The following is a 24006-nucleotide window of genomic DNA, read 5'->3' as shown; positions in this document are numbered from 1 at the left end:
GGAGGAAAACATCGCATGGATCACTGTGGCTGTCAGGGCGGCAGAGCACCAGCTGCCGGCCCTGATGGAGATGATAAAAAGCTGCTTGGGCCACAGCTGTGACCTGTGCCTTCATTGACAAGGAGGCATCCAGGGTCACACCCAGGCTCCTATCCGGCTGAGCCACAGGACCTCTGTAGTTGATGGATTCAGTTTCAGCCGGCTTTGCCTCAACCATTCAGTCACTGTGTCCAAGCACCTGGCAAGTGTGTCCAGGGCAGAGTCCAGATGGTCATCCATCAACAGATAAAGCTGGGTGTCATCAGCATACTGATGACAACCCAGCCCCTAAACTCCTGACAAGCTGGGCAAGAGGGTGCATATAGATGTTGAACAACAAATTGCTCCTTGTGGGACCCACACACCAAGGGGTGCCACTGCGATATCTCCTCCTTCAGCATCACACTCTGTCCCTGACCCTGGAGAAAGGAGCACAGCTACTGAAGGGCTGAACCCTGGATCCCAATGTCAGTGAGGTGGTGGTCCAGAAGGTCATGGTTGACCTTGTCAAAGGCTGCTGACAGATCTAGAAGTATCAGCAGCCCCAACCTGCCTCGATCCAGCTGTTGAAGAAGATTGTCTGTTGGGGTGACCAGAGCCATCTCCATCCTATGACCAGGTCAGAAGCCCAACTGAAATGAATATAGAACTGCTGCTTCCTCCAGGAAAGCCTGGAGCTGCTTGGCTGCCGCTCTCTCAACTTCCTTGCCCAGGTATGAAAGGTTTTAAACTGGGTGGTAGTTAGAGAGATCTCTAGGATCTAAGGATGAATAGCATTGCACATTCTGATTTCCTCACAGAGTGTCTTTTGGGGTGGGTCATAGAAACCAGTTGTTTAGATTCCTTGACATAGGATGTATGTGGTGAAATCACAGCTTCTGCCTCCAGCACAGCTTTGGAGGTCATTCATCAACTTATCTGTCAACTCAGATGGTTGTAGGAATCCATGCCAGAGGATATTTGGTGGGGAGGTGTTCTGGCTTGTTAAAAAAGACAAACTTGATCCAGATTTGGCCATTAGATTTAGATTACCATGTTTTAATCCTGCTCTTCAGGATGCTGTACATGGTTCTCTACTACAGCATCATCTTCTTTGGTCCAAGTCTGGCATTGTATTCCCTGTACCTCACTAATCTCAATTAAGGTGGAAATCTCTAACTCTGAAAAGCAGGTGTAGAAAATATGTAATGGACTATTACTTTAATTTGCTAGTATATTTTATAGTGAGTTAGGCTCTCTCTTTTGCATTTGGCATATAGGCCTCCAGAGTTAATTACCAGCACTGTCAGGAAGTGTGCAGATTTGTAAATACCAAACTTTAGCCACTTTAACTGTATTTATGTACATCAAATTTTGCCACCCCCAGAGACTTATTTAAAAAGGTAAAGGTGCTGTGCAAGCACCGGGGTCATTACTGATCCATGGGGTGTCACATCATGACGTTTACTAGGCAGACTATGTTTACATGTTGGTTTGCCATTGCCTTCCCCAGTCATCTACACTTTACCCCCAGCAAGCTGGGTACTTATTTTACCGACTTCGGAAGGATGGAAAGCTGAGTCAACTTAAGCCAGCTACCTGAAACCAACTCATTAGCTATCACTATTAATCTAACCGATCAATTTCAATTTTTAAATAAAATGAAAATTATGCAGTTGTCCCGATTAGTAGTTGTAACCTACAAAATACGGCTGATAAATACTGTGGCGATTAGATATATCAGGCTAACAAAATTTGTTTTCCTTCAAGTATATTGACACATCTGAACCAGCAGCCAATGAAAATAGAAAATATGCTTTCTGTAGACACTGTGTAATAGCACCATTTATCAGATTAGGGATAAAGCCATACTTTTATTAATGCACCAGTGGAAAGTCAAATTGACATTGTGGTAGCAAGTCATTTTCTGCAGTATTTCTGATGTTTTCAGATACAAGATTATCATTTTCACGGTAATAGTTCCTATGAGTTTTAGGAATGTGTCACTTCACCTGTGGGTGTGCAATGTGACATGAATATTTGTAGCTAACAGGCTGGTTTATTGAGTAGCAGTTAGAGCAGTTGTTTTTAGAGATATTTTTGTCCATATTTCCTTTCCTTCCTAAATTTAATGTGTGGTAGTTTTCTCAGATATAGATATAAGGAAAAGAGAAGGTTACATTTTTTAAAAAAATTACATTTATATGTAGCTTTACTGAGTTGCACTCTCTCTCTTGTATTTTCATTTCTTAAAATTTCAGTTTTTCAGTCCTCATGTTCTTTAATCATTCCATAGGAAAGCAGGAGGACCAGAGGAAACTTGTGCTTTCCTATTTGATGAAAAGAAATGATTTTGGATTAATCTTTATCTGTGTTTTCCTAGTACCAATTATTTTGTTATGCTTCTGGCTTTAATAGTTTTTACTCACACTTTTACAGCACATTCCTGAGGCTGCAGGCGCTGCGGCGAGGAGGCACAGCAATGGCGCAAGGGGGAGGCCTCCTAAAGAGTTTGGCTGCTGTGTGCACAGTCACAGAAAATAGAAGGGAAAATACGGGAGAGGGTGCGGAAAGGGGGGACTGCTGACGGCGCTGCCACAACACCATGGTGCAGGCTGAGCCCAGCCAGCGCCATCCCATGCTTGAAGCCCAGTTCTGGGGAGGGACGTCGTGGAGTCATGGTGGGGCATGGACTGGGAGGGCCAGCCTGTGGGGCAGGATCGGCCCCTCAGCAGAGAGTGCAGTGGGAAGGGTGGGGGCTGGGAGAAAGGGGAGGGGCCAGGGTGGGAGAGGACAGCCAGGAGATTTCTCAAAAGGGGCCAGGATTTTTTTTCGCAAAGTAGGGTGGCTGCAGCGAAGATGTGGGGTCCAGCCAGAATCCACCCCCCTACGGGTCACTGGCCCGACCTCCAGTCGCACCCAAGCACCACACCATCCCTTGCCATCACCACCAGGGTCCCTCCCGAGGAGTTGCCAGGAGCACCCTTCCAGTCCTTCCTGTGTCTCCTCTTCCCTGGCCTGACCCTGGCCTGGCTGCGAGTAGTCCACCTGCTGCTGGCTCTGTACTTGTGGGTGGCTCTCTGGCAGTGGTGCCGTTAGGCCCACAGGTACAGGGAGCGCAGCAGCACCCTTCCGCTCTTGGACAGTAAGTGCCTGGACCACTTCCACCTGGACAGGGAAGCCATCCAGATGATCTGCGAGGAGGTGGCCCCTGCTCTCCAGGGTCCTATTCACAGGCCTCGGGCCATCCCTGTCCTGCAGAAACTTCTGATGTCCCAGCAATTCCTGGCCACTGGCAGCTTCCAGGGAATGTTGCCAACATCCTGGAGGTGTCCTCCTCCTCGGCATGCAACTGCCTCCAAGCCTTCCTGGATGCCACGGTCATCATCATTAGCCACTATGTCCAGTTCCCCACCGTGGAGGCACGAATGGCCCCCATTCAGGCAGTCTTCCAGACCCTTGCCGGCTTCCCCAACATCATCGGCACCATCAACTGCACCCATGTTGTCCTCCTGGCTCCCCATGAGGACCCCCACCTCTACCAGATCCACCAGCGCCTCTACAGCTGGCAATCGTGGCTGCATGAGTGCCCAGTGCCGCCAACCACTACCTCCCAGCCACCTCGGGCATCAGATGCCCCAGCAGTGGGGACCACAGGTGGCCCTGCAGGGATGGTGCCACCCTTGGGAAGAGGGTCGCTGCTCGCTCTTTCAACCATGGGAAAGGTGGACCCCCTGAAGAGGGGCAGGGTCTGCTGGTATCCGAACTTGGAGGAGCCATGCAGGAGTGAGTGCCCCTCTGCTGGACGGGGCAGGATTGCCGGGTAGTTGCCCAGCCGCCATCTTCTTTTCCATTAACAATCCCTCTCAGTGTAACTCAAGTACCCTGAAAACCAAAAGGACCCCCCTGTTGCCAGCATTTATTATTCAGTTTTCCCTATGGACTGTTGCTCCACCACTGACACGTATCCATCTTCCTGCCATTCCCTTCTCTTTTTGTCATTCTTTCTCCGCATCACTGTCCCCCTCGCTCATTCTTCTCCATTTGCTTGGAGCCCCACTCTGGTGATTCCATCTTCCTCTGCTAGCAATATACTTCTCCTCCATTTCTCTTTTTGCTCCTGGTCTTCATAATTGCTGCTGTCCTCTTCCTAGCCTCACGGCTAAGTTTCAAAATCTAATTTGCACCCTTTCTCCTCTGCGCCTCTCAGTTCCCTCTGAAGCCCAACCTCTCTTTGTTTCTCAAATATGCAAGAACATCTCTCTTCCTCCATCTTCCCCTTTTACTGCTTCTCCTTTGCCATCCTGATGCCATCTTCCCCTTTTACTGCTTGGGGATACCAGACACACCTCCACAAGTGCATTCTGCTTGGACTATCCATAGGTGGACACTTTTGGTTAAATGGGGATTGCTTTGACTAGGCATTTCTTAATTTGCTCTCAGATTCTCAATTTTTCAATAATTATTATACATCTCATTTGACAATACATCCTATATACCAATCTTTGACTTGGTAAAAAAATTAAAAAAATTATTAGGTGCATGTCTTCAGTATTAAATATAATTAATTATAATTGACTTCCCCACCAACTTCCTCCCTCCCTACAAATATCTGGTATCTCCTTTGTATTAATATTTTCTAATTCTTATAAGTCATTATTTTAATGTTATACTTTCCCCTTATTTAATATATTTTGATAAGCAATAATAATATAATATTAATAATAAAGAAAAAAGAAAAAGAAAAAATCATTTTAAAAATAAAAACAGACATAACAAAACACATTTACATAATTTTCTCCAGTCACTCCTCTCTGTCATAGAAAATGGATTAGATCTTTAAAAACTTTATATACCCCCAAGTAAAAAATTAAGTTGATATTATTTTTCTTGTACCCACCCCCTTTCCCATATTAAGAGTCAAATTAGTATTCTTCCGGCTTTCTTAACCCTTCTTTTTAAACTTTTTCTTCTGTCTGGAATTTCTGTTGCCATCTACATGCTTTCTTGAAGTGGTCTCCTGTCTGTGACAATCTTTACCCATTGCTCCTTGGGCTGTTGATTCTTCTTCCTGCATTCCTGTAGTTTGTTCTGACAGCTCATTATTTCTTGTCAAAAAGTTATTAATATCTTCCAACGAATTGACGGCATATTTAACTTGTTTATAGGTGAAGGTAAGTCCTTGTGGTAGCAACCAGCTGTATTTTATTCCCTTGTTTCTTAGTATCTCAGCAAAGTCTTTATAGATGGCTCTCTTTTCAATCAGGTGATGAGGAATGTCTTTGAGGATTATTAGCGGTGTATCATCTACACTTAGATGATTCTCCAAATTAAGTTTCATGATATTTTTCATCCTGATGTCAAAGAAAGAGACCAAAATCTCTCTAGCTTTTGTTTTCTGTACTCGAGTTGACAAGGGGATTCTGTATATCTTGTTAATTGCATAATTTAATTCTTGTTCATTTAAATGAAATATATCAGCAAACGATCTTATGATGGTCTCCCTGGTGCCCCTAGTCTTTCAGGCAAATCACGTATGCGCAGGTTAGATTCTCTCTGTTGCAAGTCCAAAACAGCAAGTTGATCCTTCACTTGCTCTTCCTGGAGTCGTATTGCTTCAATTTGTTGTGCTTGAGATTTCATGTCCATTTTAACTCCTTTCAGTTCTTCAGTGTTGTTTTTAACTGAAAGTTCCATCTTATTCATGCCATTTTTCATTACTGTAATTTGATCTTTTATTTCCATGATTTCATTTATTAAGCCATCAAATTTTTGAGTAATAATTAAAGTCATTTGTGTAGCTGATTATTCTTGTTGCATGGAAACCTCTTCAAACTTCTTCTTTATTAAGTCAGTTTGCATGGCCAACATTTCCTGAATCTTTTGATGATTACTTTCCATGATTTTCTGTGGCTTTTGTATTTTCCAGACTGGTGAGTTAAATATAAGCAGGCAGCTCAATGCAAAAAAGCTACTAAGTTGTTAAAAGGCTCTGGCTTGGCTTTGGAGCTTGTTCCAGGAAGTATACAGAGAATTATGAGGCAGTGGGCTTTCTGTCGCTCCCACTCTATGGTTACAGAGGGTAGGATTTATTTTGCTGCTACACTGAGTGAGGCACATCCGGCCCAACAGCCCATTATGGTTTCCTGTCTTCCTAGAGAAGCCACTTCCTGAATGAAAATGTGGCTGGAGGACTCTCCTAAGGTAAAGGAATGGAGAATTGAAAGTGAAGGATTTCTCCTAGCCTCTTGTACGCCACAGCCGCCGATTGGTAGCTATTTATGCCACTCAATTCTTTCCGATTGTTTTATTTGCCTGCTAGTTCAGTTTTTAGTTTAATTAAATAGTCTTCTTAGTCGGAACGTCACTTAAAATCCTGGGTGAAGGGGTGCAGAATCTTTAACCGATTTTGAAAAGTTCCAGTCATTCAGGATCGGATTAGTAGACAAAAGGAGTTCATGTAACTTACTCGGATGTTGGAAATCGGGGTTCTCTGTTATTAGCTTGTTCAATATTAAGTAAAAGATAGAGGAGATCGCAGCCTATATCCATGAGACGTTCCTGGCGGTGGAATTCCTCCTCGGCTGGGGGGACTTCGACCGACCCTCCTCCTCATCAAGTAGCTCTTGTGACAGGGGGGCGGGAGTCAAACAGCTCTTCTTCGGCAGCAGGGGGTTGCCTGCATTCCAATCCACTATTTAGGGTCATAGTCGGGGCCCCAGTTCAGAACGCCTCTAGGTTCCCTCGAGCGATCTCGGGGGACATATTGCTGGGATCAGCTCTCTACCGGAAGTCGCATTTGATTGCATTTCCACCACATTCCCTGAATCACATTTTATTACATTTTGAAATATGCCTTCATTTCTTTCGCTTTATTTATTCCTTGTATTCAATAAAAATCAGATCTAGTTCAAAGTTGTCCATTCCCTCTTTCATATTTTCCCATATATCACATCAAGCTTGCACCTGTGTATACATAGACTTAGATGCTATGTCAGAGTAAGGAGGTGCATGTGTACCCCCCAGCTTCTCAGGTAAGTCTATGATCTGCAGGTGAACATATACTTATAAATGTGGCAACAACAACAAAAATACTTTTAATAACTCTTCCTCAATATGTAAATTTGAAATAGTATACCAAAATAAAAACGTGAACTACAAATATTTAAATGCTTTTAATGCAAACATTGTTACAGATAAGGTTTAAAAGAAACTGCTTTCAGCTCCCCTTGACAAATGATAAAATACAGGAGTGTAATAAATATGAGCCTCATTACAAATAAGCTGTACTTCATTTTTAACAACTTACCTCAAATTCTAATGGTTATTCAGGAATTTAAAAATAGATGTAATATACCTTTCAGAAAGCTAATCCTTAATTTTAGTTTTTCCAAAAATAAAGGTTTTGATTACATTCCACTGGAGTATTCAAAACAACATACAACACATATCCTGAATTATTGGCAGTTTGGGAGAAATACTTTTTTTACTTCAGGATTTGGGCTTGGGGGAAAAACATATTTAGTTTTAAAATAATTAGCAGCACAGCATAAGAGGTGAAAGAACAGTAATGTAGATTTTTCTGAACAGAAAGAGGTCTTTTATTTTAATAGCAAATACCTTTATATATAAGAAATTGAAACATAATCAGACAGAATTTTAAAAACCCCAGAATATTATACATCTGTTCTTTAGACCTGAAAAAACAGGGGTGCACTAACCTGTAACTGTTTTTAATCAAGTGTTCACCCATCTCCAGGTTGGGAATATGTGGAGATTTTGGGGGTGGAGACTGAGGAGGACAGGGGAGGAAAGGGGAGGGACTTCAATCCCATATATTCCAATTGCCAAAGTGGCCATTTTCTCCAGGGGAACTGATCTCAGTCAACCTGGATATTAGTTGTAATAGCAGGAGATCTCCAGCCACCTCCTGAAGCTTACAATATATGCTTACTTAAGAAAGTTTACTACAAAACAAACAAGATACACCAAATAAATCTAGTATCTTCAATACAGTAAGGTAAGGAACAAACAAATAAATAAAGGAGTGTATCTCTATTAGGTTCAATTCACCTTACAGTAATAATTGTACAAATGTTTCCAATAGCACAAAGTTCTTCAGTAGTTGAAGCAGACGACACCTCTAGTTTGGTGATCGTTTCGCAAAAGCTTCTTCAGTTATTCTTCATTATACTTTGCCAAAGATACATAAGTCCTTGATTGATCCCCCAGGCCGCCCCATAATCTCAGCTATAGGCAGTCTTCTGGAACCTTTCTCTAAATACATTGACTTCTATTTACAACCTTTCAGTAAAATGACTCCATCATATATCAAAGTTACAGGTGACTTCATCAATAAGGTAGAATCGTTATCTTTACCTATTGAAGCAATATTTGTTTCTTTAGACGTATCCTCCCTCTATACTAACATCCCACTGGAGCAGGCTAGAATTATCATTGAGGGGAGGCTTGACTCCAGAGCCATATTGGAACCACTTACTCATTTTTTGTTATCACTTCTCGACATCATATTTGAGCACAACTTTTTTAGATACAAAGAACAATTTTTTTTGCAGACTCAGGGAGTAGCTATGTGCACAGCCTGCGCCCCCTCTGTTGCCAATTTATTTATGATTTTGTTTGAAAATAACTTTTTGCTCCAAAGTGAATTCTTTAAATCCCACGTATTGGCTTATTTCAGGTTCATTGATGATCTCTTTCTCATTATTGATTCTGCTTCTAATTATTCTTCCTTAGTAACATGGATTAATTCACTTGATGACCATTTAACATTCACCGGAAACTATGATTCTTCCGAACTGCCATTCCTAGATGTGTTGGTCTTTAGGACCCAGAGGAACTCCATTGCAGTTAAACCTTTTTACAAACCCACTGACATTGGGGCAGGCTTACACTTTACATCATTTCACCCTCTACATCTTCGTCGCAATCTACCATACAGCCAACTCCTCAGACTTAAACGTAATTCCACCTTTGAGCAGGATTATATGAAAGCTTCTGCGAATCTCAAAGCCAAACATTTGTCCAGAGGTTACCACGATCATACGATCACTCAGGCACAAGTACGTGCTGCTAAAAAAAGCCGTGAGGAACTTCTCCAGCACAGGTCAGATCGGGAGCAACCCACTCCCAGAATTTTTTCGTCCCTACAATACAATCACCTTACTAGTGAGATTAAAAAGATTGTGCTTCGTCACTGGCATATTTTAAGGGACGTTCCTGGTTGCCAATTAACACCTTTGTTTGGACTCAGAAAGACACAATGCTTTAAAAATCTTTTAGTTAAGACTGATTCTCTGTCAAGCAAACATCGGGTTAACCTGGTTGGCCACTACAGCTGTGGCACATGCACAGTCTGTAGATTTAGCTCACCTATTAAGGAAGTCAATTCTACAGCTTTCAAATTTAAATATCAACTTAGATTTTTTAGTAATTGTCTCTCTAAAAATACTGTGTACGCAATTCTGTGTCCATGTTCACTTTGGTACATTGGGTCCACCTCTAGACAATTAAAACCTCGCATCAGGGAACACAGAACGCGCATACGCGCGTGCACCCTGGACGCCCCGCTCACGGGACATTTCATAGAAAAGGGACATTCTGAGGATGATCTACGATTTTTTTTGCTAAGGAAATATCAACAAAAGCCTTATCACAGGGAAGATATTACAAGAATTTTGCACAGATAAGAAATGAGAATGATTTTCTTATTTAAAACTCTGACGCCTGCTGGATTAAACAATGATTTCGATCTGGCATGTTTCCCTTAAGCAACTTTTTTTCATTAACACACATCAGCTGTTCTTACCAAATCGACTTGTATAACTATATGGGGAGACATTTGATTGTTTAACCTCTCTGGAGGACAGAAGAACCCGGCAGGGTCTATTCTATTCAGGACTGTGGTAAGATATTGCTACATAAGCTCTAAGGCACCTTTACAATATGTATTTGGAATGTTTGTATTAAATGCACTCTTATAATTTTTTCAGAGGCCATTGGCCCTAATTACTGCAAAGAAATCCATTGTGATCCTTGATCCTTTTTCTGGTTGCGGTAAGCTTAACCTTTTGCAAAATTGCATTAATATATTAACACAGAGAACATGTTAGTTTGAGTGCCTTTTTATGTATCTCTACAGAGGTGTTTGTACCCTATGTTTGGCTGTGAGGCATGTGCCCTATTCCGAAATGAAGAATAACTGAAGAAGCTTTTGCGAAACTATCACCAAACTAGAGGTGTCGTCTGCTTCAACTACTGAAGAACTTTGTGCTATTGGAAACATTTGTACAATTATTACTGTAAGGTGAATTGAACCTAACAGAGATACACTCCTTTAGTTATTTATTTGTTCCTTACCTTACTGTATTGAAGATATTGGATGTATTTGGTGTATCTTGTTTGTTTTGTAGTAAACTTTCTTAAGTAAGCATATATTGTGAGCCCTCGTGCTGCTATTGTTACTAGATTTGCTATTTTCAGCATAGGTGTGACTATTTTTCCAGACCACCTGAAGCTTGGCAACTCTAATTATAAATCAGTCACTAACTCAGGGCATCTTCCCTCAGCCACTCAATGGGTTGCTATTGGAAACTAGTTGTCATCAGTGTGGGGCTTATTTTGTGGGATTTCACAGGCTGCAATTCTATCCCCCATGCTTTTCAATCTCTATGTAAAGCCCTTAGGACAAATCATTCATAGCTTTGGGATTGGTTGTCATCCAGACTGCTGGTTGATATGAACGGAGAGTAGTTGAGAAGCACCTGACTGCATTGGATGAGTACAAATCCCCTGGGCCAGACAGTATGCTCCCAAGAGTGCTCAAAGAACTTTGTAGAGAACTTGCAGAGCCTTTGTTCATCATCTTCCAGACCTCTTGGAGGATGTGAGATGTGAGACTAGGCTAGAGGAGGGCGAACGTTATCCCAATTTTCAAAAAAAGGAGGAGGGATGACCCAGGTAACTACAGGCCAGTCAGTTTGACCTCTGTCTCAGGGAAGATACTGGAGCAGATATTAAAGAGATCCATCAGCGAGCATCTGAAAGACAACTCGGTGATCTGGGGAAGTCAGATTGGATTTATCCCTAAGACGTCCTGCCAGACCAACTCATTTCCTTCTTTGATCGAGTGACAAGCTTACTGGATCGAAGGAATGCGGCTGATGTTGTTTACCTAGACCTCAGTAAGGCTTTCAACAGGGTTCCCCATGATGTTCTGATAGGTAAACTGGTGGACTGCAGACTAGGCCCTAGGATAGTTAGGTGGATAGGAAACTGGTTAGAAAACCGCACTCAAAGAGTAGTTGTCAATTGCATTTCATCTGAATGGAGGGACGTGTCCAGTGGGGTGCCACAAGGTTCAGTTCTGGGCCCGGTACTTTTCAATATTTTTTATAAATGATTTGGATGAGGGTGTGGAGGGATTACTCATTAAATTTGCAGATGACACCAAATTGGGAGGAGCAGCAAACACACCAGAAGACAGAGATAGAATTTAGCGAGATCTGAACACACTGGAAAAAAGGGCGGATGTGAACAAGATGCAATTCAACAAGGATAAATGCCGAGGTCTACATCTGGGTAACAGAAATGAGGGACATGCATACTGGATGGGGGATACATTTCTGGGTAGTAGTGTGTGTGAACAAGATCTTGGGGTACAGGTGGACCGTTAAGTTAAATAGGAGCAGCCAGTATGACGCAGCAACAAAAAAAGCAAATGCGATCTTGGGGTGTATCAACAGAGGCATAACATCCAACTTGCAAGATGTCATAGTTCTGCTGTACACTGCATTGTTCAGGCCACACCTGGAGTATTGTGTGCAGTTCTGGAGGTTTCACTTAAAAAAGGATGTGGACAGAATGGAGTGGGTACAGAGGAGAGCAACGAGGATGATCAGGGGCATGGAGACCAAGCCCTGTGAGGAAAGGCAAAGGGAGTTGGGAATGTTTAGTTTGGAGAAGAGAAGGTTGAGGGGGGACATGATCACTCTCTTTAAATATTTGAAGGGCTGTCCCTTAGAGGAGGGAAGGGAGCTGTTCCTGTTGGCCACAGAGGATAAGACTTGCAATAATGTATTTAAATTGAAGGTGGAGAGTGTGCGTGTTAAGTGCTGTCAAGTCGCCTCCGACTCATGGCGACTCTATGAATCAATGTCCTTCAAAACATCCTATTTTTAACAGCCTTGCTCAGGTCTTGCAAATTGAGGGCCATGACTTCCTTTATAGAGTCAACCCATCTCTTGTTGGGTCTTCCTCTTTTCCTGCTGCCCTTAACTTTTGCTAGCATGATTGTCTTTTCCAGTGAATCTTGTCTTCTCATAATGTGACCAAAGTACGATTGCCTCAGTTTAGTAATTTTAGCTTCTAGGGTCAGTTCAGGCTTGATTTGATCTATAACCCACTGATTGGTTTTTTTGGCAGTCCATAACACTCCATAACACTCTCCTCCAACACCACATTTCAAAGGAATCTACTTTCGTCCTATCAGCTTTCTTCATTGTCCAGCTTTCACACCCATACATAGTAATAGGAAATACAGTTGCATGAATTAATTTGATCTTGGTTGCCACTGACACATCCTTACACTTCAGAATCTTTTCTAGCTCCTTCATGGCTGTCCTTCCCAGTCTCAATCTCCTTCTGTATTCTTGGCTGCAGTCTCCCTCTTGGTTGATGATGGAGCCAAGGAACAGAAAGTCTTGAACAATTTCAATTTCCTCACTGTCAACTTTAAAGTTGAGTAATTCTCCTGTAGTCATTACTTTTGTCTTCTTGATGTTCAGCTGTAGTCCTGCTTGGGCACTTTCTCTTTTAACTTTCAGCAGCAGTGGTTTCAACTCTTCACTATTTTCTGCCAGTAATGTAGTATCATCAGCATATCTCAAATTGCTAATGTTTTCCCCCCAATTTTTTTTTAACTCCACCTTCATCTAAATCTAATCCAGCTTTCCTAATGATATGTTCTGCATACAGATTGAAGAGATAGGGAGATAAAATACATTGTCGTCTAACAACTTTACCAATTGGAAACCATTTTGTTTCTCCATATTCTGTCCTAACCATGGCCTCTTTTCCAGAGTACAGGTTGTGCATCAAAACAATCAGATGTTGTGGCACACCCATTTCCTTTAAAACAGCCATAGCTTTTCGTGATGCACACAGTCAAAAACTTTGCTATAATCTATGAAACACAAGCTGATTTCCTTCTGAAATTCTCTCGTATGGTCCAGTAAAAAAAGGTAAAGGTCCCCTGTGCGAGCACCGGGTCATTCCTGACCCATGGGGTGATGTCACACAGACTTTGTTTACGGGGTGGTTTGCCAGTGCCTTCCCCCAGTCATCTTCCCTTTACCCCCAACAAGCTGGGTCCTCATTTTACCGACCTCGGAAGGATGGAAGGCTGAGTCAACCTTGAGCCGGCTACCTGAAACCAGTAACCAATGTAAATTTGCAGTTTGATCTCTAGTGCCTCTTGCTTTTCTCAATCCAGCATGAACATCAGGCATTTCTCATTCCATATATGGTAACAGTCTTTGTTGTAAGAATTTGAGCATCACTTGACCAGTGTGAGAAATTAATGCGATGGTCCGATAGTTGCTTGCATCTTTGACATCTCCTTTCTTGGGAATTGGGGTGTAAACTGATCATTTCCAGTCTGTGGGCCATTGTTTTGTTTTCCATATTTGTTGGCATATTCTTGTTAAGACTTTGACGGACTCCATTTCTGTGGCTTGGAATAGCTCTACTGATACCCCATCAGCTCCTGGTGATTTGTTTCTCCCAATTGCTCTCAGTGGAGCTTTCACTTCACTGTCTAAAACTGTAGGTTATTCTTCAAAAGATTCTTTTTGGAAGGAATCTGTCATCCTTTCATCTCCTCTGTATAGTTCTTTGTCCTGTTCAGTTAATGTCTTTCTATGTTGATCATTCAGCATGCCTAATTGTGCTTTAAATTTCCCTTTGATTTCTTGGATCTTGTGGAACAGATCTCTTGTTCTTCCTTTTTTGTTGTTGTTCTCTTCTATTTCTTTACACTGGTTATTATAATAGTTCTCTTTGTCTCTCTACGCACGAGTCACTGGAACGCTGCACTTAGACTTTTGATTCTGTTTCTGTCACCTTTTATTTTTGCTTCTTGTCTGTCTTTGGCAATTTTAAGAGTTTCCTCAGTCATCCATCGAGGCTTTTCTGTTGGCTACAGGAACAGTCTTTGCACATTCTTCCTTGATAATATCTCTAGTTTCCACCCATAGTTCTTCTGGTTTACATAGTTCTTCTGGTTTACATTCACTTGAAGTTAGTAATGCAAATCTGTTCCTTACATGGTCTTTAAACCCTTCAGGAATGTTGCTTAGATTGTATTTTGGCGCTATAAATGTTCTGGTGTTTTTGTTCAGCTTTATCTTGATTTTCGATATTAACAATTCAGGATCTGTACCGCAGCTGGCTCCTGTTCTTGTTTTGGCCGAGAGAATAGAGATTCTCCATGTTCTGCTTTCAATTACGTAATCAATATGATTTCTATACTGGCTGTCTGGTGATGTCCATGTATACTATCATCTGTTTGGTTGCCTGAAACGTGTTTGCAATGAACAAATTGTTGTCTTCACAGAATTCTATGAGTCATTCTCCTGCTTCATTCCATGCTCCTAACCCATATCTGGCAACAACATTGGATTCTGCTTTGTTTCCTACTTTTGCGTTCCAGTCACCTATGATTATTAGCACATCTTGTTTAGGTGTGTGATCAATTTCTTCCTGAACACTTGCATAAAACTTTCAGTTTCTTCCTCATCAACATTTGTAGCTGGTGCATGAACTTGAATGATGGTTATGCTGATAGGCTTTCTATGAAGTTTGGTTGATATTATGTGGTCAGACTTTGAATTATAGCTCCTGACTGCCTTTGCTACATCTTACCTCACTATTCACGGAGAGGTACCGGCAGGATATTATAAAGTTTTTTTACAGTAAAGTTGTTCAACATTGGAATCAGCTACCTAGGGAGGTGGTGAGCTCCCCCTCATTGGCAGTCTTTAAGCAGAGGCTGGACAAACACTTGTCAGGGATGATCTAGGCTGATCCTGCATTGTGCAGGGGGTTGGACTAGATGGCCTGTATGGCCCCTTTCAACTCTATGATGCTATGATTCTATTCTATGATTCTAAGATGCTAATGATACTCAGCTGTATATACCCTTATCCAAATCTCCTGGTGATGTGGTTGAGTCCTGAATTGCTGCCTGGCTGTGGTGGTTAACTGGCTAAAAGTGAACAAATTGAAACCAAACCTTGAAAAGACAGAGGTAATGCTGGTTTGGAAGGAAGAATTCTTAAAGAGCATTGTTCTCCCAATTTTTCATGGAGTTCAACTGACCCTTGCTGACTTAGTTAAAAGCCTTAGGGTCATACTGGATCTAGCTTTATTACTGGAGAAGCACAAAGCTGCATAAAAGGCTTTCTACCAACTCAGCCTTGCTGGTAAGGTTGTCCCTTACCTTGATATGGCTGACCTGGCCACCTGGATCCATGCCACAGTAATATCGAGACTAGACCAATGCATTGTACATTGGTCTCTCCTCAAAATCAACTCAGAAACTCCAACTGGTCCAGAATGTCATGGCTTGGTTATTAATGGGAGCTAGATGGGCAATGCATACTACTACCATTCTGCAGATGCTCTATTGGCTGCCCACTATTGTAATATCAATATATTAGTTTCAGGTATTGACATATTAAGGCTTTTAATCAATTGTTCTAGTCCTCAGTTCTGTTTAGGCTATGTGGCTAGAAGCTGTCTGGGAAAGTGAAAGCAGCTGTAAAACCACAAAAAGAATTGGCTCAATGAACAGCTGACTACCTAGGATGGGAGCCAAACTAGATAACAGAGGAACAGCAGGATGATCCACCTTTTGCATTCGGCTTTTCTGCTTGGGGGTGAGGGGGGAAGGGAATCTCTGCCTAGATGAATTTCTTAGATATTCCTTTGCCTTTAAGTATAATCAAGATGCAATATATATAACTGTAATATTAGAATGTTTAGTCTTATTAGCCAGACAATGAGCAGACATGTGTGAAACTTGGAAATGTTTTGAGAAAGGTGTTGAAATGAAATTTCCTGATGTCATCCATCAATTTATGACATCAAGGTTAAAAGTATATGCTTGAGAACAGACGTTTAATCTGATCTCATACATCACAAGTCCTTTTGAAGTCTGGGAAAATTACAACAATCTCATAAGAAAATCTCACTGGTTCTCAAAGCCAAACCTCTGAAATTGTATAAAAAGGGCTCCAAAATTGAGATAAATTGGGAAATTCTCCCCTAGACATGTTGCTGACAGTCTATATGAGAATTCTCCCTGGCATGATCATTGATGGGTAAGGTTACTGGGTTGGTAACTGGTTTCTAACTGTATTCTATATCAGATCTATGTTCTTTTGCTGTTACTTGTAATATATTGTGCATATATCTTTTAATTTTACTACTTTCTGAAGTATTTACAATAAAAGGGAATTGTTTTACAATTCAAAATAAGTTGTATCATCACTTGCCGTGGCTGGTTATATAAGGTAACGTATTTTTTAGTAAATTACAAAATTTAAAAACCTAGTCATAAAAGTACAGTGATTGACCACTTCACCATCTATTACAAGGCTTAAAGTATTGGCTATCACATACAAAGCCCTTCTTGGCCTTGGCCTCTCTTATTAGGGACCGCCTCTCTCCCTATGTTCCACCTCGATAACTTTGCAAATAACCTGCAAATTGGTAAAATCAAAAACTGCCCGTACACATGCTTTCTCTGTTGTGGTTCCCATCTTGTGGAATGGCCTGCCCAAGGAGATCAGGAAAGCTTCCACTCTCTTGGCCTTCTGCAAACTATGCAAAACTGAAGCATTCAAGAGGGCTTGTCTGCACAGGTAACAGGGTTGCAGGGTGGGGAACCATGTCTGCCTTGGACAAAATGTGGCTATTACTGTGCCCATTGTGTTCTCCGCCCTCATCTTGCACAGCACTTGTGACATCAGTGGGAATGGGGAAAAGGCATTGTTCATAAAATTTGGAAGGTGCCCCCTAAGGATTGAGGATGGAAGGCTTTTTTGGGAACAGAAAAGGTTACATTTCTTGTTTGCTTCTGTTGCTGGGAGTGCATAGGTATATTAGGTCAATTTGACTGCTTGGTGTATCCACATCCTTAAGAGCCCGGCATTCAACAAAATTTGAGACAGTGAAGCCAGGTTTTAACATATAAGAAGTAAAGAAATTTACAGGGAACTTCACTGTACTAGAAGGGCTTTTAGATATCTCTTACTGCCTATTATGAGAAAGTTGTATTATTAGGATGTGTGATAAGTTATAATTCTATACTGACCACTGAGGAAGGCCTTTCCAGGCCGAAACGCATCTAGTACTTTTTGGATCTCATATTGGTCAATGAAAGATTGTACATCGCAGTTATTCATGTTTGTATAAATTGAATGTGTAAGTTTCTGCTTTTAATAGGAGTTTCATGTTTTTAATTTATATGTGCACCTTATTAAAATTTATATATTCGTAATTTTAGCATTTTTCAGCTCAACCTCTTTGCTTTGTAATCAGCATGTTGGTTGAGTTCCATCAGATTTCCCCCTCCTTTTTTTTCTTTTAAAGTTGAGGACTTCCCAACACTGCAGGAGCTGAGCAGGACCCACCCACCTCCCTCATACCTCAGGCAGCCGCCATCAACTCTGCCAGAACACCCAGGACAGGACCATGGGCAGCAGGGAGCTGCAGCAATTGGACATGGGCCTTGCCATCTCCCTCCTGGGCCCCAGAGTTTTAAACACTGGCTGATGACATTATCTCCTAGCGCTGGGACAATGCTGGGGAAGAGGAAGCCTCAGAGGCCATCAAACCAGCCAACAAGCATGGAAAGAGCCAGCAGAAGCCCAACCGTGATGGCCTGGGTAGAGCATGGGCAGGGCCCAGGAGTGCAAGAACCTGGGTGGAGCCAAACAGGGAGGCCCTGTCTGAAGGCCTCCCAAGTACTGGAGAATGAGTAAAAGGGGGAGGAAAGTGGGGGGAGTGGTGCTGCAAACCCTGGCCCAGATAATGGCTCAGGCCATAGGAGCAGGGGGGTGGGGTGGCTGATTGGAAGGGGGAGGGATGAAACATAATTGGTGGCTCCATAAACAGGCCAGGGAGGAGAGAGGGAGCATTGTACTGCCTAGACAAGGACAACACTTTAGGAACGGGAGGGTGGACTTGGATGTTGCAACCCTTCCCCCCCCCTTGACGTCCTGAGTCCTGGGGAGACCCCAGGGAATGAATGCGGCATGACAGCTGATGGCCAGGGGGGGAGCACTGGCAAGGGAGTAGCCTCACAAATACATTATCAAATTCTAGATAGTGGATTGTATTCTGCAATCCATGGGTGCAAGGATCACGAGATCTCAGAACTGTTTCCAATCCTGGGAAAGTTTATTCCCAGAACTGAGGGACATGCATTGGGGAAGGAAATGGGGTGAAATTGTTCCTTTATTTCTCTTCCATAAACAGAGCTCTGCTCATGTAACAGGTACAACCATCAAACCAATGTGGCTATTAGTACACATAGGTTTCCTTGACCGCAGAAACAAACTTTTCCAGGATCAGAAATGGGTTTGGGGGAGGGGGGAAGATCCTAGATCATTAGTGCTTTTCTGCTGCAGTTTGCAGGATCCAAGCCAGTGCTATCAAACATTGATGTTTCTTGATTCTATATCCTGAATCATTTAAATTCCACATATTTAAAGACACAATATTTCTTGGCTGTAACAACACAGTTATTTTGACTATATTAAATCGACCTTTAAATCTTCCTATCCATTCCCGTTTGATTGGGATTGAATTTTCCCAACATTATGCAACAGGTCTGAATATTTATCTCTATATTGCAGGAAGAAATAGAAATGATAGCCCACAACCTAATTAGTGTTCTTCAGATCTCAATGAACTTTACCTGACCCTGCTCATACCTATCTTTTCCTAGTTAGCCTGCAGCTTTCTCTTCTGTAACGGCATCTCAAACAGGCTTGTTTTTTTATTAGGGTTCCAACACATATCAGCTCTCATAGATTCTGAGGCCAACTATTTCTTCACATTTTCATATGAGAAACTGTAATATATTGTGAGATATATACAAACAATGCAGTATTACAGATTACACATAAAATACAGAAAAGACACCCTGAGGGCAAAATCAGTCCTGGTCTTAAGCTAGCTTCAATAACATACATTTGCTATTTTTATGCTTGTCTTTGCCAAATATACAATCTGAACTGAGGTAAGTTACTCAATACAAATGAAACTGAAACAACTGTATTATAAAGCCAAGATGTCCTAAATGAAGCTTGCTACTTCTAAGCATCTTTCTTACCTGTGACTTCTAGCTTGTCAGCAGTAACTTCAGCCTTCAAATAGATTCTCCCTCTTTTTTCTGTGTGATCCATGCCACAAAGACTTGGGACATTTATCACACATTGTTTGTGAACATTCATATCACAGGCTGCAGATCAGAAAAAAAAACAATTAAGCATCCTTTGTATTGGCAATGGCTGAGATCCCAAGGAATGCAGCAACTTCCTGTTGCTACTTATGGTAATGGGCAGGTCCATCCATCTCACATCTCTTTAAGAGACTTTGAAAAACCTGTGAGCTCATAGTCCAGAGGACCCACATGAAAATCGTTTTTATTTATTAAGTATGCAAAAAAGCTCTCTACACATGACTATTTGCACCTGCATGCCAAAAAGCAAATTGGTGGGAAGTTATTTTGTGCAACAACAAAAAAAGCCTGTCCAAAGGAAAGTGGCCCTTTCTCCCTACACCTCTATTGAAACTGAAAGCCCTAGGTGCTTTCTGTTAAACAAAGAAAACATTGGAGAAAAATTCAAATTTATTATTCACTTCATTTATATCCCATATGCAAGGTGTAGTCTGACTCTGGGCCAAAGAAGAACCTCATTTGATGAAGCCAATAGGAAAGACTCTAGTGGCAACAGAAGATGAAATGGACTTTCTAGACTGAAGTCAATAATCATGCAAATTATGCTAAAGCTTAAATTGATAAACAACTGTGTAGGAGATTCTCAGAAAAAACAAGAAAAACAGGAAATGGCACAAATAGCAGGAGGAGTTCAATTGACAATGTCAACACCAGTGACAAAGAGAGAGACTAAAATTCTCCCAAGTATGGAAAGGTCACTGGATGTAAGTGTAAATTATGACATGTAAGTGTAAATTATGACAAAGTTTAAAGTTAAATAACTGAATAGGAGATTCTCAGAGAGGAGAGGGAAAACAGGAAATAAAACAATCCAGCTGACAATGCCAACACTAACAAAAAGGATGGAGAGCAAGCGGAGCTGTTTCTGTGTGCTCAGGCACTCCTGGTTGCGCTGCTTAAGTGGGTGACTCAGGAGGCTCAACCTGACAGAGAAACCCCTGTTTTATGTGGGGACACACTGGGGTGGCAAGGAAACATGACCCCTCCCCACGTTGGTCCTAGCAAGGCTGGCAAACTACAGCCCTGGGTGGGTTCCCAACTTCCCACCTCCCTGCTAGATGGGTGGCATTCAACAGGTGTATTGGTGACGGAGGGAAACTGGGAGAAGGAAGTGGCTTTTCTGAGAGGCCTTTGGTTGAAAAAGGCATCGAGGGATGCTCTTCGGAAAACAGCAATGGGGAGGGGCTGTGGCTCAGTGGTAGAGCCTCTGCTTGGCATGCAGAAGGTCCCCGGATCAATCCCCAGCATCTCCAATTAAAGGGACTAGGCAGGTAGGTGATGTGAAAGACCTCTGCCTGAGACCCTGGAGAGCCGCTGCCAGTCGGAGTAGACAATACTGACTTTGATGGACCAAAGGTCTAATTCAGTGTAAGGCAGCTTCATGTGATGAAGATGATGAAACTAAAATTTTACACTGCACAGAAATATAATTATATAGTAGTTTACATGTATGTGAAATATGCAATCACTTAAGAACTATGATGCAGTGATGTGTACACCGATGTTAACTGATCAAAATATGAACCAAATAGGCCTATTATTTAATATTATTATTGTATATAACTTGTATATAAGCATTAATGACATTCAGAAAGTATTAGAAAAATATCTCCCTGGTAAGTTTCTGTGTACTGCATTTCCACCAATTACTGCACTGCTGCAGAAGGCTTTTGATTCACATATAAGGAAGAACAAGGCCTCATGTCCCTGCTCCATTGAGTAATTTCTATAAGAGACTCTGCATTTATGGAATCTGTAATGCTGCTTGTTTTCTTGGGGTACTTTGCATCACCTGTGCCCACTGTATAACACTTCTTGATTTTGTGGGTCACCAAATAACAATCCTCTGAGTTAGCTCTGCCCTCATCTACTGTTCCAGGGACACACCATGTGATACAGGGCCCCGATGCCTATGGTAACATGTTTGGTTGTGATCAAAATAAAGCTGATACAAATGGAACAATGTCTGAACAGGTAACACAGAAGCCCACTGGGAGCCCCCAAATTACATTTACTGCATTAAAAAACGGTATGGGTTTTACCACAATGTTTCAAGCTCAACTGATGATTGAATATGATAGTTCTGTCTTCCAGTAAGTTTCCACTGATTCATTTCTATAGCAAACCATGTGCTAGAAAAGGCACTAGATGGGCTCAAATACTAATTTATTTGAAATGGAAAATCATGTCTGTAATTAAAAGTAAGTGAAAAATATTTTACTGCCATAGGGAAGACCATTAACTAAAAGTTTTTTAGTTGATTTTTAAAAGTTTGTTTTAAGAACATTTGAAAAACTTACTTACTGTCACATTTCATCCCTTGATGTATAAGTCCATAAAGTAATGACCCACAATGGTCACAAAATGTTGGGCTTCCATATGTGTGGATTTTGAACTTGTGCTTACTTCTAGGGTCCTGAAAAAAAGAGGAATAGGAATAGAATGTATGACATAAAATCCCTCACATACTGTTGACAAAATCACCCATTTATGAAGAAGCAAGCTGCCATTTCATTGCAAAATATATTTTTCTAATGAAAATAGTTGCTCTCACCTTTCCCAACAGTCTGAAACACAAAATAAAGACATATCATTTATGCTAATTTGATTGGGATTTTATGATTACACTATACTGCTGCTGTTTAATCCTAGTATCACATAGAACCATAGAATCATAGAGTTGGAAGGGACCACCAGGGCCATCAAGTCCAACCCCCTGCACAATGCAGGAAATTCCAAACTACCTCCGCCCCCCACACCCCCAGTGACTCATACTTCATGCCCAGAAGATGGCCAAGGTGCCCTCCCTCTCATGATCTGCCTAAGGTCATAGAATCAGCATTGCTAACAGATGGCCATCTAGCCTCTTCTTAAAAACATCCAGGGAAGGAGACCTTACCACCTCCCGAGGAAACCTGTTCCCTGAGGAACTGCTATAACTGTTAGAAAATTCTTCCTAATGTCTAGACAGAAACTCTTTTGATTTAATTTCAACCCATTGGTTCTGGTCAGACCTTCTGGAGCAACAGAAAACAACTCGGCACCATCCTCTATATGACAGCCCTTCAAGTACTTGAAGATGGTTATCATATCCCCTCTCAGTCTTCTCCTCTTCAGGCTAAACATACCCAGCTCCTTCTTTCCTCATAGGACTTGGTCTCCAGACCCCTCACCATCTTTGTTGCCCTCCTCTGGATCCGTTCCAACTTGTCTACATCTTTCTTAAATTGCGGTGCCCAAAACTGAACACTAGGTGAGGTCTAACCAGAGCAGAGTAAAGTGATACCATCACTTCATGTGATCTGGACACTATACTTCTGTTGATACAGCCCAAGATCGCATTTGCCTTTTTAGCTAACGCATCATACTGCTGACTCATGTTCAGTGTTTGGTCAACTAAGACCCCAAGATCCTTTTTGCTCACCCTACTGCTGAGACAAGTCTCCCCCATTCTATAATTATGCATTTGATTTTTCCTACCTAAATGCAGAACTTTACATTTATCTTTGTTGAAGTGCATTTTATTAGTTTTAGCCCAATTTTCCAGCCTGTCAAGATCATCCTGTATCTTGGCTCTGTCTTCTACCATATTTGCTACCCCTCCCAATTTAGTATCATCTGCAGATTTAATAAGCATCCACTCTATTCCTTCATTCAAATAATTTATAAAGATGTTGAACAACACAGGGCCCAGGACTGATCCCTGAGGCACACCATTAGTCACTTTTCTCCAAGTGGATGAGGAACCATTAACAAGCACTCTTTGGGTGCGATCTGTCAACCAGTTACAGATCCACCTAACAGTAATAGGATCTAAACCACATTTTCCCAATTTGTCAACTAGAATACTATGTGAAACCTTATCAAAAGCCTTACTGAAATCAAGATAAACTATGTCTACCGCATTCCCCTGATCCAGCAAGGTAGTAACTTTCTCAAAAAATGAGATAAGATAACATGACTTGTTCTTGAGAAACCCATGCTGGCTCTTAATAATCAGATACATCCTTTCTAAGTGCTCAAGGACTGACTGTTTGATGATTAGTTCAAAAACGTTTCCCGGTATAGAAGTCAAGCTGATGGGTTGGTAGTTACCTGGATCCTCCTTTTTCCCCTTCTTGAAAATGGGGACAACATTTGCCCGCCCCCAATCTTCTGGTACCTCACCTGTTCTCCAAGATTTCTCAAAAATAATGGACAGAGGCTCAGAAATTACATCTGCAAGTTATTTAAGTACCCTTGGATGGAATTCATCTGGCCCGGAGGACTTTGTTTTATTTAAAGAAACTAGGTGTTTGTGCACTACCCCAATGCCAATCCTAGGCTGCAAATCCCTTCTCTCATCATGTATTCTGTCCATGCCATGTTGAGCTTCACTTCCTTCGCAAGAAAAGACTGAGGAAAAGTAGGAATTGAGGAGTTCTGCCCTCTCTTCA

At 41.7% G+C, this 24006-nt stretch overlaps 2 protein-coding genes across 2 annotated transcripts in view; both read right to left on the bottom strand.

The window, feature by feature from the left end:
* The window catches only part of CACNG1 (calcium voltage-gated channel auxiliary subunit gamma 1), a 309034-nt gene extending 305955 nt beyond the window's left edge, over nucleotides 1–3079 (bottom strand). The window contains exon 1 of the mRNA XM_056866882.1: nucleotides 3067–3079. The gene's annotated coding sequence lies outside the window, so the exon portion shown is untranslated. The remainder of the gene's footprint in view (nucleotides 1–3066) is intronic.
* Nucleotides 1–24006, bottom strand: part of PRKCA (protein kinase C alpha) — a 307017-nt gene that overhangs the window by 77947 nt on the left and 205064 nt on the right. Inside the window, exons 4-5 of the mRNA XM_056866635.1 lie at nucleotides 21875–21986; nucleotides 19442–19570 (exon numbers count right to left, since the gene is read on the bottom strand). Of these exons, the coding sequence (XP_056722613.1) occupies nucleotides 19442–19570; nucleotides 21875–21986 (241 nt within the window). The remainder of the gene's footprint in view (nucleotides 1–19441; nucleotides 19571–21874; nucleotides 21987–24006) is intronic.

The sequence above is a fragment of the Euleptes europaea genome, chromosome 1 (assembly GCF_029931775.1).
Source record: "Euleptes europaea isolate rEulEur1 chromosome 1, rEulEur1.hap1, whole genome shotgun sequence".
Classification (NCBI taxonomy): domain Eukaryota; kingdom Metazoa; phylum Chordata; class Lepidosauria; order Squamata; family Sphaerodactylidae; genus Euleptes; species Euleptes europaea.
The sequence above is the reverse complement of the archived record's forward strand: the minus strand, read 5'-3'. Positions and strand labels throughout refer to the sequence as shown.